Source organism: Jaculus jaculus, chromosome X (assembly GCF_020740685.1).
Source record: "Jaculus jaculus isolate mJacJac1 chromosome X, mJacJac1.mat.Y.cur, whole genome shotgun sequence".
Taxonomy (NCBI): domain Eukaryota; kingdom Metazoa; phylum Chordata; class Mammalia; order Rodentia; family Dipodidae; genus Jaculus; species Jaculus jaculus.
The window spans coordinates 2,290,385-2,306,383 of NC_059125.1; the positions used below are offsets into that span (position 1 = coordinate 2,290,385).

General features: G+C 43.2%; 1 protein-coding gene across 2 annotated transcripts in view; it reads right to left on the reverse strand.

Annotated features, from left to right (window-relative positions):
- Shroom2 (shroom family member 2) overlaps positions 1-15,999 on the reverse strand; it is a 197,769-nt gene that overhangs the window by 43,375 nt on the left and 138,395 nt on the right. For both annotated transcript variants that reach the window (XM_045140089.1, XM_045140087.1), the window contains exons 4-5: positions 13,481-15,929; positions 11,645-11,745 (exon numbers count right to left, since the gene is read on the reverse strand). In XM_045140089.1, coding sequence (XP_044996024.1) covers positions 11,645-11,745; positions 13,481-15,929 — 2,550 coding nt within the window. The remainder of the gene's footprint in view (positions 1-11,644; positions 11,746-13,480; positions 15,930-15,999) is intronic.

The following is a 15,999-nucleotide window of genomic DNA, read 5'->3' on the forward strand; positions in this document are numbered from 1 at the left end:
CTCAAGCTTCGCCTTCTGAGCTGGATCCATCCAGCACAGGCTGAATAATTACCAAGCAGGCTGTTCAGAATGGAAGGCTGCGATTGCCCCTCTGCCAAATGAAGGCCAGAGACAATAAATGCCTGCTTGAAAGCCACAAACATAGATACAGCTTAGGTAATCAATCTCTATTACTTCTGAAATCTACTTGGCAGACACTGCTTTTCTAAAGCAAAAAATGGTGTTCATATTAATCTCTGTATACCAAGTCACCTCTTGGGAAGACAGCCTTCAGGTTTGCTTTGCTGATTAACAGACTTTATATTTGAACAATTTTCCCTCTACTTCATATACATTCCATTTTGTGGCTGTACTGATAGTTCAGTTGTACTCTCAAATCTTTCTCTGCCCTCTGTCCGAATGAAACACCAAGTCTGAAATCAGTGGTGACCCAGCTGCAAGGGACACTGCCAGGTCTCATCACTGTCCCAATTCCTGGAGCCTCCCAGGACACGATCTCACTGAAGGACTAGATCAAATAATGTACTATATCTTAAGTTTCTTATAACATTTAAAGAATAATTCTGGTCCATGCTACCAGATATCTTTTTAATTTTTTTAATTGACAACTTCCACACTTACAGACAATAAACCGTATTTCCCTCCCTTCCCCCATTTTCCCCTTCACAACTCTGCTCTCCATCACATCCCCTCCCTCTCTCCTCTCTGCCATCTGAAGAGAAGCTTCTCTAACCAGAAGTGAGAGTTCTAACCAAAAGTGAGAGTAGCATTAGTATATGAATAGTAAGTATAGTGCCTTCATGGCAGTTTGGTATGAATAATATAAGCATTTATCCAGACAAGAGCAGGCTTTTTACCTCTAAGGCTCATGACCTCCCCTGCCAGAGGCTTTTGATTAGGTTTTCAGTACCAGGCATGTATTCCCTCCCATAGAGCAGGTCTCCAGTGCAATTAGAGAGCAGCTGGTTTCCCCCACAACAGACATGCCACTATTGTACCCATTTGGGCATTTGGCCTTTCTGACCAAACCTGAGGTTTCCATTGTCTACTGGTTTCACCGCTGATGACTTCTGTTTCCCACAGGGCTGCATGCAATGCAGCTTTTTCCAGCTTTCAGTTGGATGGTCTACCGGGAGAAGGTTTTCCGCTCAGTCCCAGCTTGATTTCTCAGCGATCTTGCTGCCCACACATGTGGGCTCTTCAGCAATAGGGTCTCACCGTCTGTTACTCATGGGAAACCAACAGCAGCCTGCAATGTTTTGGAGGCAGCAGGGATATCCGTGGCCAACAACTCACTGATAGGTATACCACCCCTGGCACTGAAAATTTTCTAATAACAATCTATGGCTTCTGGGTGTGCCATCATCCAAAGAAGTAGGCTTTCATATGTCTTATTCAGAATATCCTGAATTTTGAATGACCCTTCCCCATTCTTCTCTTACTCAATCTCTTCTCCTGGCCTCACTTAGGCCATTCCACTCCCTGTATTCTGTTCTTCTATTTACATATATACAACGTCAGCCCCTAAATCTTTCCTTTTCATCCCTCCCTTATAGCCTTTTTCCAGCTTACTGACTTCTGTTACTGATTTTTTGGTTCTCACACACAAGTCTAAATATTTGTAGTTAGGATTCAAATATGAGAGAGAACATGTGACGTTTGGCTTTCTGGGCCTGGGTTACCTCACTTAGTATAATCCTTTCCAGATCCATCCATGTTCCTGCAAATTTCATAAGTTCATTTTTCTTTACCGCTGAGTAGAACTCCATTGTGTAGATGTACCACATCTTTATTATCCATTCATCTGTTGAGGGATATCTAGGCTGGTTCCATTTACTAGCGATTGTTAAGAGGGTGGCAATAAACATGGTTGTGCAAGTATCCCTAAGGTAGTGAGAAGAGTCATTAGGATATATGCCTACAGCATTATAGCAGAATCATATGGTAACTATTTTTGGCTATCTCAAGAACCTCCACACTGATTTCCAAAATGGCTGTACCATCAACAGTGTAGAAGGGTTCCCCTTTTTCCACATTCTTGCCAACATTTATTGTCATTTGTTTCCTTGGATGGCAGCCATTCTGACAGGAGTGAGATGGAATCCCAGAGTAGCTTTAATTTGCATTTCCCTGATGGCTTAGGATGTAGAATACTTTTTTAGATGTTTATATACCATCTGTATTTCTCCCTTTGAGAACTCTCTAATTGGTTCTATAGCCCATTTTTAAATTGGGTTATTTGATTTCTTATTATTTAATTTTTTGAGTTCTTTGTATATCCTAGATATTAATCCTCTATCAGATGTATAGCTGGCAGAGATTTTCTCAAATTCTATAGGTTGCCTTTGCTCTATTCACAGTGTCTTTTGCCGTACAAAAGTTTGTAATTTCATTAGGTCCCAGCAGTTAAACTGTGGTTTTATTGCTGGAGCAATTGGGGTTATATTCAGAAAGTCCTTGCCAAGAACAATATGTTCAAGGGTTTCCCCTATTTTTTCCTCTAGAGGTTTCAGAGTTTCAGGTCTGATATTAAGGTCCCTGATCTGGATTAACATCTACGTCCTCTATTCTGTTCCACTGATCTTTGTGCAAGTACCATGCTGTTTTTGTTACTGTGGCTTATATTTTAGCTTAAAATCAGGTATAGTGATATCACCAGCCTTATTTTTGTTGCTCATAATTGTTTTGGCTATTTGAGATTTTTTTATACTTCCAAATGAATTTTAGGACTGTTTCTTCTATGCCTGTGAAGAATGCCATTGTATTTTTTTTTTTTTTGAGGTAGAGTATCACTCTAGCCCAGACTTACCTAGAATTCACTATGTAGTCTCAGGTGGCCTTGAACTAACGGTGATCCTCCTACCTCTGCCCCCCAAGTGCTGGGATTAAAGGTGTGTGCTACCACACCTGGCTTTGCCACTAAAACCAGGAACAAGACAAGGGTGTCCAATGTCACCACTTTTATTTACTATAGTACTGAAAGTCTTAGCCATAACAATAAGGCAAGAGACATACATAAAAAGGATACAATTTGGAAAGGAAGAGCTCAAGTTATCACTATTTGCAGATGGCATGATTCTATACATAAAGGACACTAAACATTCTACCAGCAAACTGTTAGAGCTGATAAACACCTATAGCCATGTAGTAGGATACAAAATAAACACACAGAAATCAGTAGCCTTCCTATATGATAACAACAAACATGCAGAGGATGAAATCAGAGAATCATTCCCTATTCACAATTGCATTTAAAAAAAAAGTAAATAAATAAAGTACCTTGGGTTAAACCTAACCAAGGAAGTGAAGGATCTCTATAAGGAAGGAAAACTTTAAAACATTCCAGCAAGAAATTGTAGAAGATAGTAGGAAATGGAAAGATAGCCCTTGTTCTTGGGCTGGAAGAATCAATTTTGTGAAAATGGCAGTCTTACCAAAAGCAATCTAACATTTAATGCAATCCCCATCAAAATTCCAAAGGCATTCTTCAGGCAAATAGAAAAAAAAATCTAAAAATTCATTTGGAAGCACAAAAAAACCTCAAATATCTAAAACAATTTTGAGCAACAAAAATAAGGCTGGTGTATCATCATACCTGATCTTAACTTATACAACAGAGCCATAGTTACAAAAACAGCATGTACTGGCACAAAAGCAGACTTGTAGATCAATGGAACAGAATAAAGGATCCAGATGTAAGTCCGGGTAGCTATAAAAACCTGATCTTCAACAAAAATGCCAAAAATAACTCATTGGAGAAGAGACAGCATCTTCAGCAAATGGTGCTGGGAAAATTGGATATGTATCTGTAGAAGAATGAAAATAAATCCTTATCTTTCTCCACGAATAAGAATTAAGTCCAAATGTATCAAAGACCTTAATATCAGACATAAAACTCAGAAACTGCTAGAGGAAAAAGAAAGGCAAACCCTTCAACATATTGGTCTTGGCAAGGACTTTCTGAATATAACCCCAATTGCTCAGGCAATAAAACCACAGATTAACTGCTGGAGCCTAATGAAATTACAAACTTTTGTATGGCAAGACACTGTGAATAGAGCAAAGAGGCAACCTATAGAATTTGAGAAAATCTCTGCCAGCTATACATCTGATAGAGGATTAATATCTAGGATATACAAAGAACTCAAAAAATTAAATAATAAGAAATCAAACAACCCAGTTAAAAATGGGCTATGGAACTAACTAGAGAGCTTTCAAAAGAAGAAACACAGATGGCATATAAACGTGTAAAAAAATGTTTGACATCCTTAGCCATCAGGGAAATACAGATTAAAAATATGTTGAGGGCTGGAGAGATGGCTTAGCGGTTAAGCGCTTGCCTGTGAAGCCTAAGGACCCCGGTTCGAGGCTCGGTTCCCCAGGTCCCACGTTAGCCAGATGCACAAGGGGGCGCACGCGTCTGGAGTTCGTTTGCAGAGGCTGGAAGCCCTGGCGCGCCCATTCTCTCTCTCCCCCGCTATCTGTCTTTCTCTCTGTGTCTGTTGCTCTCAAATAAATAAATAAAAGTTAAAAAAAATATATATGTTGAGAGTCTATGTCACTTTTGTTAGAATGGCTACGATCATGAAAACAAATGACAATGCTGGGGAGAATGTGGAAAAAGAGGAAGCCTTCTACACTGTTGATGGGAATGCAATCTGTTCTAGCCATTGTGGAAATCAGTGTGGAGGTTCCTAAAACAGCTAAAAATTGATCTACCATATGACCCAGCTATAGCACTCCTAGGCATATATCCTAAGGATTCGTCTCACTACCTTAGAGATGCTCAACCATGTTTATTGCTGCTCTATTCACAATAGCTAGGAAATGGAACCAGCCTAGATGCCCCTCAACTGATGACTGGATAATGAAGATGCGGCACATTTATACAATGGAATTCTACTTAGCGGTAATGAAAAATGAACTTATGAAATTTGCAGGAAAATGGATGGATCTGTAAAGGAATATACTAAGAGAGGTAACTCAGTCCAAGAAAACCAAACATCACATGTTCTCTCTCATATGTGGATCCTACCTACAAATATTTGGATTTCTGTGTGAGTAAGAAGAAAACTCAGTAGCACAGTCCAGGAAGCTAGAAAGAAGATATAAAGGGAATAGAAAGGGTGGGAGGTGGGGACCTAATAGGATAGTATTGTATATATGTAAGTAGAAGAACAGATTAACAGGGGTGAAAAGGCCCAAAGCAAGGTCAGGGGAGGAGATTGAGTAAAGGAAAGGTGGAGGGAGGGCTAATCAAAATCTAAGAGGATATAAATAAGCCATATGAAAACCTACTTTTTTGGACAACGGAACACTCAGGAGCCACAGATTGTTACTAGAAAATTTTCAGTGCCAAGGATGGGATACCTTCCAGTGAGTTATTGGTCAGGGAGGTCCCTGATGCCTCCAAAACATTACAGGCCATTGTTGAGGCCCTTGGTTTCCCACCAGGAAGAGATGGTAAGACCCTATTGCTGAAGACTCCACATACTTGGGCTGCAAGGTCACTGAGAAATCCTGCTGGAGCTGAGCTGAAATCCTCCTCTATGTAGACCACCTGACAGAAAGCTGCAAAAAGACATGCTGCATGCAGCTCAATGGGAGAGAGAGAAATCACCAGTGAAGATACTCAACAGTGGACACTGCAAGCCTTATACTTGGCCAGCCAGGCCAAATAAGCCAACTGGTACAATTGTGGCACATCTGTTATGGGGGAAACCAACTGCCCTCTAATTGGACTGGAGGCCTCCTTCATGGGAGGAAATACATCCCTGATACTGAAAACCTACAACAGGGGTAGTCATGAGCCCTAGGGGTGTAACGTCTGCTGCTGTCTGGCTAAAAGTATATGCTAGGCTCACCAAACTGTCCAATAAGTACTTTTTAAAATATTTATACCCTTATATGAATGATAGTCTCACTTTTGGTTACAGAACATTCTCTATTCAGATGGCAGTGACCTTGGGATGACTCATAAGGCACCATGGTGCTGAGAAGCAGTGACGGAGGAGTGCTCAGCACTGCAATATCTCTACCACACCTTCCAAGGCTCAGGGTCCATTGCAGAAGAGGTGGTGGAAAAAATGTAAGAGTCAAAGGATGGGTAGCACTTTTTACAATGTGCTTCTCCAAACACAAAATAGCCTCGATATCTATGACCTCACAGTGCTTGACACTACCTACACAAGACCATAGTAATAGGAGGAAAAGATGATGACATCAAAATAAGAGAGAGACTGATTGAGAAGGGGAGGGGATATGATGTAATCTGAAGTCTCAAAGGGGAAAGTGGGGGAGGGAGGGAATTACCATGGGATACTTTTTCCAATTATGGAAGTTATCCATAAAAAATATAATAAAATGTGTTTATCAGCTCTAGTAATTTGCTGGTAGAGTCTTTAGGGTCCTTTATTTATAGGATCATATCATCTGCAAATAATGATAATTTGATCTCTTCCTTGCCAATATGTATCCCTTTTATGTGTTCCTCTTGCCTTATTGCTGTGGCTAAGACTTCCAATATTATGTTAAATAAAAGTGGGGACAGTGGACACCTTTGTCTTGTTCCTGATTTTAGTGGAAAAGCTTCAAGTTTTTCATCATTTAGTATTATGTTGGCTGTAGGTTTGTCATAAATAACCTTTTTTTTTTTTTTTTTTTTTTTTTTTTTTTTTTTTTTTTTTTTTGGTTTTTCGAGGTAGGGTCTCACTCTGGCTCAGGCTGACCTGGAATTCACTATGTAGTCTCAGGGTGGCCTCGAACTCGACGATCCTCCTACCTCTGCCTCCCAAGTGCTGGGATTAAAGGCGTAAGCCACCACGCCCGGCATAAATAACCTTTATTATGTTGAGATATGTTTCTTCTATTCCCAGTCTCTGTAGGCCTTTTACCATGAAGGGATGTTGGATTTTGTCAAATGCCTTTTCTGCATCTCTTGAGATGATCATGCGATTTTTGTCCTTAAGTCCATTTATATAATTTATTTCATTTATCGATTTGCATATGTTGAACCATCCCTGCACCTGGGATAAAGCCTACTTGGTCGGCATGAATGACCATTTTGATATATTCTTGTATTCTGTTTGCCAATATTTTGTTGAGAATTTTTGCATCTAAGTTCATGAGGGAGATTAGTCTGTAATTTTCTCGTTTTGTTCTGTTTTTGTCTGGTTTTGGTATCAGGGTGATGCTGGATTTGTAAGAGGAGTTTGGTAGAATTCCTTCCTTCTCTATTTTATGGAATAGTTTGAGAAACAGTGGTGTTAGCTCTTCCATGAAGGTCTGGTAAAATTCACAAGTACATCTGAGCCTGGACTTTTTTTGTTGGGAGAATTTTTGTAACTATTCTGATCTCCATATTTGTTATAGGTCTACTTAATTGGTTTATCTCCATCTTGATTTAATCTAGGTAGGTCATATAAATCAAGGAAATAATCCATATTGTTCATATTTTCATACTTAGAGGCATATATACATTCTTAAAGTATGTCCTTATGATTTTCTGAATTACTTTGGTATCTGTTGTAATGGTACCTTTTTCATCTCTATATCCTTTCAAGGAACCAACTCTTTGTTTCATTGATTCTTTGGATTTTTTATTTTTTTTGGTTTCTATTTCATTAATTTCTGTCCTAATCTTTATTTTTCTTCCAGTCTACTAACCTTTGGTTTGCGTTGTTGTTCTTTTTCAAGACCTTAAGATGAAACATTAAATTGTTTACTTGTGAACTCTCTAATTTCTTAATATAGGTACTTAGAACTATAAATTTCCCTCTTAGAATTGCCTTCATTGTGTCCCAGAGGTTTTGGTATGTTGTATTATCACCATCATTTGATTCTATGAATTTATTGATATCCTTTTTGATTTCTTCAATGACCCACTGATCATTCTATAGTATACTGTTTAGTCTCCATGAATTTGTGTATGCTCTATAGTTTTTCTTGTTGCTGATTTGGACTTTAATCCCATTGTGGTTAGATAGAGTGTAAGGGATTATTTCAATTTTCCCATATTTGTTAAGATTTGCTTTGTGTCCTAATACATGGTCTATTTTAGAGAATATTCCATGTGCTGCTGAGAAACATGTGCATTCTGCAGTATTTGGATGGATATCTGTAGATATCTGTTTGGTCCATTTGATCCATGACATCATTTAATCCAGATGTCTCTCTGTTTATTTTTTTTTTTGCTGGGATGACCTGTCAATTGATGAGAGTGGGGTACTGAAGTATTGAAGTCACCCATTACAACTGTGTTTGGTGTTATCTGTGACCTTAAGTCTAATAGTATTTGTTTGACGAAATTGGGAGCCCTCATGTTACATGTTTAAGATTGTAATATCCTCCTGCTGTAGTGTTCCTTTAATCAGTATAAAGTGCCTTTATCTTTCTTCACTAATGTTGGTTTGAAGTTTATCCTGTCAGATATTAGGGTAACAACCCCTGCTTGTTTCATAGTCCCATTTGCATGAAGTACCATTTTCCATCTTTTCACCCTAAGACAGTGTCTATCTTTTATTGAGAGATGAATTTACTAGAGGCAACAAATGGCAGGATCCTGCCTTTTATCTGATCTGCAAGCCTGTGTATTTTGGTTGGTGCATTGAGGCCATTGATATTAAGAGTTATTATTGAAATACATGTATTTATTCTCTCCATTCTTCTTGGTTTGTTTTCCCTTTACTCACTTTAAATATATATATGGGGTGGAAGTTGGGGCAATTTTAAAGTTGCAATTATGTGCTGTCCAGACAAATATCTCCAAATTCCCACTTTTCAGGGATAGCAGTTCCTTTCCATCTAGCAATGTACATACTATGATAAAATAGCACTTTCTGAGAAAGCTGGCACAGAAATAGCGTTCACCAGCATAAAGATACTGAGGAAAGCAGCATAGCTCCTAGTGCTAGGGACTAAATTGGACCGCCTCCCAAATTCATGTGTCGAAGCCCTAATCCCAGTATCTCAGAATATAACTATGTCTGCAGACATGGCATTTAAAGAGGTGGCTGAAGAGAAATAAGATCACAAGGGTGGACTGAATCTAATCTGTCTGGTGTCCTCATAAGAACTGGCGATCAGGACACAGATCAGATACACAGAGAAGGACTACCACATGAGGACACAGTGAGGAGACAGCAGCAGCAAGCTAAGCAGAGGTGCTTCAGGAAGAAACAGCCCTGCTTACACCTGGACCTTGGAATTCCAGCCTCCAGGACTGGGAAGGGATTAATGCCTGCTATGTGAATCACCCAAGCTCTGGGACTCTTTTAACAGTATCCCTTGGGAATGTAAGACACCCAGTGTTTGAGGGACTCTCAAATCAGTGGGTGAATACCTTTGCAAGAAGCATACCCTGCTTGAGGGTCCAGCACAGAACACCTGAAAGCAGTGTGTTGGGGGGGGGAGGACTGCTGTGGGAAAACCTTCAGAACAAGGAAGGTGGGTTACAAGGGAGGCAAGGCAGGTTGCTCAGAACAGGGTGTGCTGAAGGTTAAGACCTGACTCCCTGATGTACCATGTAACTCTTTGCTTACTTTTGGGACAGGGTCTCTCATTCTGTAGCCCCAGGCTGGCTTTGAATTTGTGATCCTCCTGCCTTGGCCTCCTGAGTGTTTGCTAAAATTACAGGCATGGGTCACATGCCTGGCTTCCAAATAACATTTTAAAAGATTTAAAACTATGTGTTTTCTCTTTGGTTGTAAATATTTGTGTCATTCTTCTCTTCTACACTGTGAGGTCCTAGAGAATCTTGCATCTTGACCAGATGTGGTGGGGTTCACTTCTGTTCACTGTAATCCCAGTACTTAAGAGGCTGAGGCAGAAGGATAAGTAAAAGTTTGAGGATAACCTGTGCTACATAAGAAGTTCCAGGACAGCCTGGATACAGGGTGCGACTGTCTCAAGGAAAATTTAAAAAATTTTAATTGAAAAAAATGTTATCTCTATTTGATTTGAATAATCCAGCAAATAAAAAATTTCCTATGTCAACATTCTTGTGTGTACTTCAACAAAATACGTTTTATTACCAATCAATGATCAGATTAACAATTCATTCATCATATAGATATGTTTTGTTCAACTTGTACAAAACACTTTTTGTCTTTCATTTCTTTTCTCAAGTTTTTCCACCATATTATTTCTTGCTGATATTTCATAAAGTTAAACATCTCTGGGAAAAGCTGAAAATGACTTTTTAACATTCCTATTCTGAAGTTTCATTGGTCTTTTCACTCTTAAGGGCTGCCCCTCCCCATACACACAAAACAATTCTGAAAATTGCTGGGTTTGTAGTTCAAAAGCAGACTGTTTTGGGAACTAATTTCTTTAGAGTGGTTATGCAGTTGGCTGGAGGATACAACTATGATAAATAAAACGTACAGTGCCTCCTCCCTTCCTTCTGATCCGGTGAGCTCTGACACACACACACACACACACACACACACACACACACACAATTATAGCTGTCCACAGTGACAGTCTCTATGCACAGCAGAATAGCTACCACCCCCCACCACCATGTACAGGCCACAGCTGGTGCTCAGCACGTGACTGGCTCAGAATTTCCAGGAATAAAGCTCTAATTGTCCTCCTCAGACACTGCTAAATTCTATAGGCGGATTATTCAGCAGTCTTTCTTACCCATGGGTGAGTTGTTTGAGCCATACAGACGGTTAAGTAATTGTGGGGATTTCTGAGGCAGGCACACAGAGTATCAGTCCTATCACCTCAGAGCCACAAATATGTGATACTTTCAAGGAAGGCTAACAGCATTCTGTTGATGGCCAAATGAAGTAAGACCCTATTACTTAAGGCTCTTGAACATAAACATCTCAACTAGTTATTATTACAATGGAACCTTGAGCTTGGAGGTCAGCATTTCATTTGCATATTGTACCAGTTGAACAAGATGTGCAAAGCAATAGCAAAATCCTCTCAGGAAAGACTGGTACACACTGATTCCCACATGCCCATCAGCCACTGTAAAACAGGGTTACATCACATCTGCAGACATGCAAGGGGCCCCAGCACAGGACAGGCAAGATCATAGTGAGCATCTTATCCAATCCCATCTTCTGCTCAGCTCAACAGCTACCCACACAATATTCTGGAATTGATTGTCACAGGCAACACTGAAACACCACAGATCTTGTCTGTCTCTGGGGAGTCAACTGACTTCTATTTTAAAGCTTCAAATTAACTCATTAAAGATGCCCAATTTAGGAAGGTTGGCCCTATTCCTTCCAGGCAATCTTCAGAAGCTGCTCCAATTCTGAGACCAGGCCCCACAAACACTGTGCGCTAGGCAGTGTGAAAGCATCCCTTCAGTCATGTGCTTGGCTCAAGAATGTTAAACTGGACTTTTCATTTTGTCCCCATAAAGCATCTCACCACAGAAAACACAGCAGCCATTTTAGGAACCTGAAATGCCACCAAGGCAATGCTTCCTTGGGCAGGGCTTTAAGGCACATGGACTCTGCTCCAAACTCCAGAGTCTCAGGGATGGCAGAAGTCATGCCTGATTAGCAGCCACTTTGGCCCTGGCAAAAACCAGAAGCCTTGCTAACCCAGCATTCCCCTTCCATAATGAAGTCCACTTAGGGACAACTTTTCAACAACCACAAATCCACATTTCACCCACCTTGGAGCACAGTTTCCCTCCTTGGCCCGCACTGTACAGGGAAGCGCTTCTCTGGGTCCACCAGGGTCCTCTGCCTGTCTGTGAGGCTCGACAGGCACTTCCTGCGAAGGGCAACACCATGAGACACAGAGTCATCAAGCTGCCTGCCTGTCTAAGACGGCTGTAATTATGAAGCCCTTCATTTGTGGGTTTGCCTGTGCGCTTGTCCCACGACGCCTGTGGCGTGGTCCGTTGTCTCCTAACAGAACCCAGCCAAGGAACACGCCTGCTCATCTCCACAAAGGGCTTCATTGAGACCACTGACCTAATACCCCCACATCCACTTCTGTTCTAGGCAGGAAAGAGAACTCCTATGTGGGTGTGACCATGTGACACAACCAGCCAAAAGAAATGCAATAAAAGACAGCTGGTCACAAGTCATTACTGTGAAACCTCAAGCTCGTAGGCTTGTGGGGGCTGGGACTCTTCACTCCTGACTGGCCAGCCAGAGGTTCTCAGAGGTCACACTGGACTGTGCAGCAGCCAGGGCAGGACAAGCAGAACAAGCTCTTTCCATGCCTGCATGGCTTTTTAGCACCAGATATGCAAAGCAGATGGGCAGCTTTCTTTCTGCACACACATGTTGGGTATATTGTATGAAAGCCACTACTGGATGTAGCTCTCTTACAGGAAAATGAATCTGTTATTATAGCACGATTTTCTCCCACAGAGCAAATACACAGAAAAAGCAGAGAGCAGTCAGGAAAAGGAAGAGAAAAGGAGAAAAGGAGAGGCAAAGAGACTGGCTGTACATGCTGAAATACTGATAAGAATACATCATTATCTATAAGCTCAGAGTCAGCTCATGCACTTAAATTGTCACTGAAAATAGTGCAATAGGGCCTGGTATGGTGGCATACGCCCGTCATTCCAGAACTTAGGAGACAGAGACAGGAGTATTGTGAATTTGAAGCCAGACTGGGCTACAAAGCAAGTTTAAGGCCAACCTGAGTTACATAGAAAGAACTGTCTCTAAAATAAAACAAGCAAGAATGCTGGAGGCTGAGGCAGGGGAATCACCGTGTCTAGGCTAGAGAGAGAGTCCCAGGTCAGACTGGTCTAGTGTGAAATCCTCCCTCAATAAATAATTATACAAAAATTTTAAAATAAACAAGCTGGGGGCATGGAGGTGCATGCCTTTAATCCCAGCACTCAGGAGGCAGAGGTAGGAGGATCACCGTGAGTTTGAGGCTATCCTGAGACTACATAGTGAATTCCAGGTCAGCCTGGGCCAGAGTGAGACCCTACCTCAAAAAACAATAAATAAATAAATAAATAAGACAAAATAATAATAAAATAAATAATTTTTTTTAAAAAACGAGGTTCAATGTCCAGTATTGCAAAACAAAAACAAAACTAAAAATCAAAAAAGACCCTTGCCAATAAAAAAGTATACTAAATAGAGCAAATGCATTAAATGGCATCAATATTTTTAAAGTGGCTAGTATATTTATGTTAGACAAAACTCATTTTTACTTCATCAGGCAAGGTAGTTTCTGTAGTCCCCCAGCACCTCAAGTTTGCATTCAGTGTGAGTGTAAACACAAGCTAATTAAGTGCAAAGACAGGAAAGTGTGAGAGGTGGGAGAAGAGTGAGAACAAAAGATCTGGGCTTGCACAAATATGTCATTTAAATCTGCCCTGCTGGTAATGATTCCATCCCAAGGATCTTTCAGACACAGTGACACTAAAAGTGATACTTGGTTGGACTGGAGTGGCACCTTATGAGGCCATCATCTATACATACACGGTGGCACTCAGAGCAGGCTAGGTTCTGGCTTGGGCTGTGATGCTTACCTGTGTGTAATGGTCTGTGGATGGTGACGACCGGGACCGCTCATGAATGTACTTAGACCTCTGCGGCTGATCCAGACCCACGTCCAGAATATCATCTGCTGAGTGATAGCGCCCAGAACTCCTGGCTTCCAGAGGCTTCCTCTGTTCCTTCCAAGATGCTTGGTACTCTGCAAAGGTTCCAAGTCTCCGTGGTGGGTCGAGTTTCTCTGGGGACTTTTCTGCTTTTCTGTGACCATTAAGGATTTCTCCAAAGGAGGTAGCCCGTGACCTCTTTTGAAAGCAGGGCTCCGCGCCCTCACACACATGGCTTGCTGCCTGTGGCTTATCCACCTTCTCTCTCAGAAGCCTGCAGAGAACTTGTCTGTGGCTTGACCTCTGGGAAACAGATTTGCTTGTTTCCTCAAAAAACTTCCATCTGTCAGCAAATGTGCCCACCGTATCCTCAGATATCCTAGAGTGTGAATGAGGAGGACTATGGTCCTCCGAGAGGCCCACCTCATTCATTTTCTCTGGCTCTGAGTACGACTTCAGTTTCTGTTCCACTGTGAACCGTTTCCGGCCTCCAATCCGAGGAATGTGGGGTATGCCACTTACAGCTGAGGTTGGTTTGGTCAGGCTTGCCTCACAGAGACGGGGGACAGAGTCTGGCTCCCCAGGGAAGGAAGACAAAGAAGATGAGACACTGTGGTCCCCAGTCCTGTGTTCTGGCAGCCCTGTATACTGGTCCCCTGGGGTGGGGTCTAAATCACGGCGCTGGAAGGAGGTGGCCCTCAGGACGCGTGCCTGAGCCTCCTTCAGGTGGTCTTTATAGGTGCTGGGAGAGGAGCCTTCTGGGGCAGCCCCCACCTCTGCCCTCCAGCTGCTGCCATTGTCCTCTGCCTCACTGTCTCCAGCCAGCGTCACGGTGCTCTTGCTCTTCTGTAGCCTCGCTCTGCGCATCTGGATCTCATTCCTCAGGGTTGTGGCAAAACGGTTGCTCCTTCGTGTGGGCTTACCCACCTGGGCGTCAAACGGCGCTGGCTTCTCATTTCCACCATCCTGCCTACTCTCAGGTCTCCGGGTCTCCTCTTGGGTCAGGGAGTGTAGCATGGGTGTTCTCTGGTGAGAGATCCTCCCATCCTCTCCATCTAGCCACTTGAAGCCATCACCAGTTTTCTGCAGACTGGCTTTCTCAGGTTGGCTGGGCGTGGGAGCTTCTTCCACAGCTGGGCTGCCGCCTCTGGTCCCTAGACCCAGCAAGTGACACTGCTCTCTCCTGCGGGACGGCGGGGCCTCCTCATGCTGAAGCAGGCAGCACTGCTGGTTCGGGCCCGTTGGGCGTAAGGGCGGATACTCAAGGACTGCAGGGGCTGCCTCTGAAGGCCAACAGTCCCCTCGGGGCAGCGCTACCTGGGCAGCCCCCTGCACAGGCTGCCTGAGGGGCACACAGAAATAGTGGTTCTGTCCACCATTGTCCTCCTTCTGGTTGGCAGCACCAGGCCACCTCACTTGAGCAGGGCTGTCATCCCGGCAGCGTATAGGAGGTTCCTGTCGACCTCTACAGAGGGTTACCCTTGGAGATGGGACGACCCTGGGGCTCTCGTCACCACACTGGCGAGGGTGCTGGCTCCCATGGTAAGACTGTGGGAAGCGCACGTCTGTGCTGGACAGGGAGCCCTGGGGAAGGCCACCTGTCCTATTATCAGAGTACAGCCAACCACAATCCAGGTGGCCCTCTGGCAGATGACCTAAACTTGCTGTTTCCTTACCACCACTTGGGCGTTTCAGCCTCCACTGTCGATCAGCAGGTTCAGGTCTCTGGTCCCCACAGGGCTGAGCATGGGGCAGGACAGTGACGTGCTGTGTGGTGGCCATGTCTGAGAACAGAGCACCCTGGGCCTTCTCATGGCCCTTGGCAACAGTGAAGCTATCACTACGCAGTGGAGGTGCAGGAGGGGGAGGAGATGCCGGGGCTTTTTTCTTATCAGGGACATACCAGACGGGCCCAAAGTTGGATCGCCCCGAAGTGACCAGCTTGGGCTCAACATGGTCCTCTGGCTTGGGGCTTTTGCCACTGTCACTAGGGGCCGTGGGTGGGAAACATGGCGGCCTGTCCTCTGGGCCCTGAGCATCACTTGCAGCCTGGCTCTGCCGGCTGCCACTTGGTCTGGAAGCTTCCCAGAGGCTGACTTTGTATAGAATGTTCTCCGTGGAGGCGGTGTCAGCTTTCAGCAAGGTGTGGTCAGGGGTGCTGGAGCAGGTAGAGAAGGAGCCATAAGCTGAGTCACGCTTACTGTGGCCACCTACATGGTCGATGCTGCTGTTTGACTTGGTGGCCAAGAGGCAGCCAGATGGGTAGGGCTGGGAGGTATGGTCCAGGCTGTCCATGCTGCCCAGGGAGCTGAAGTGGTCGGAAGTGCGCTGTAGGCTCATGTGCTCCCATGAGCAGGTCAGGTCATGAGAAGAAGAACTGTAAAAGTGAGAAAGACAAGGGCAGCTTTGTGTTAGCAAAGAGAAAAGGTCTCCAAACACCAGTACTA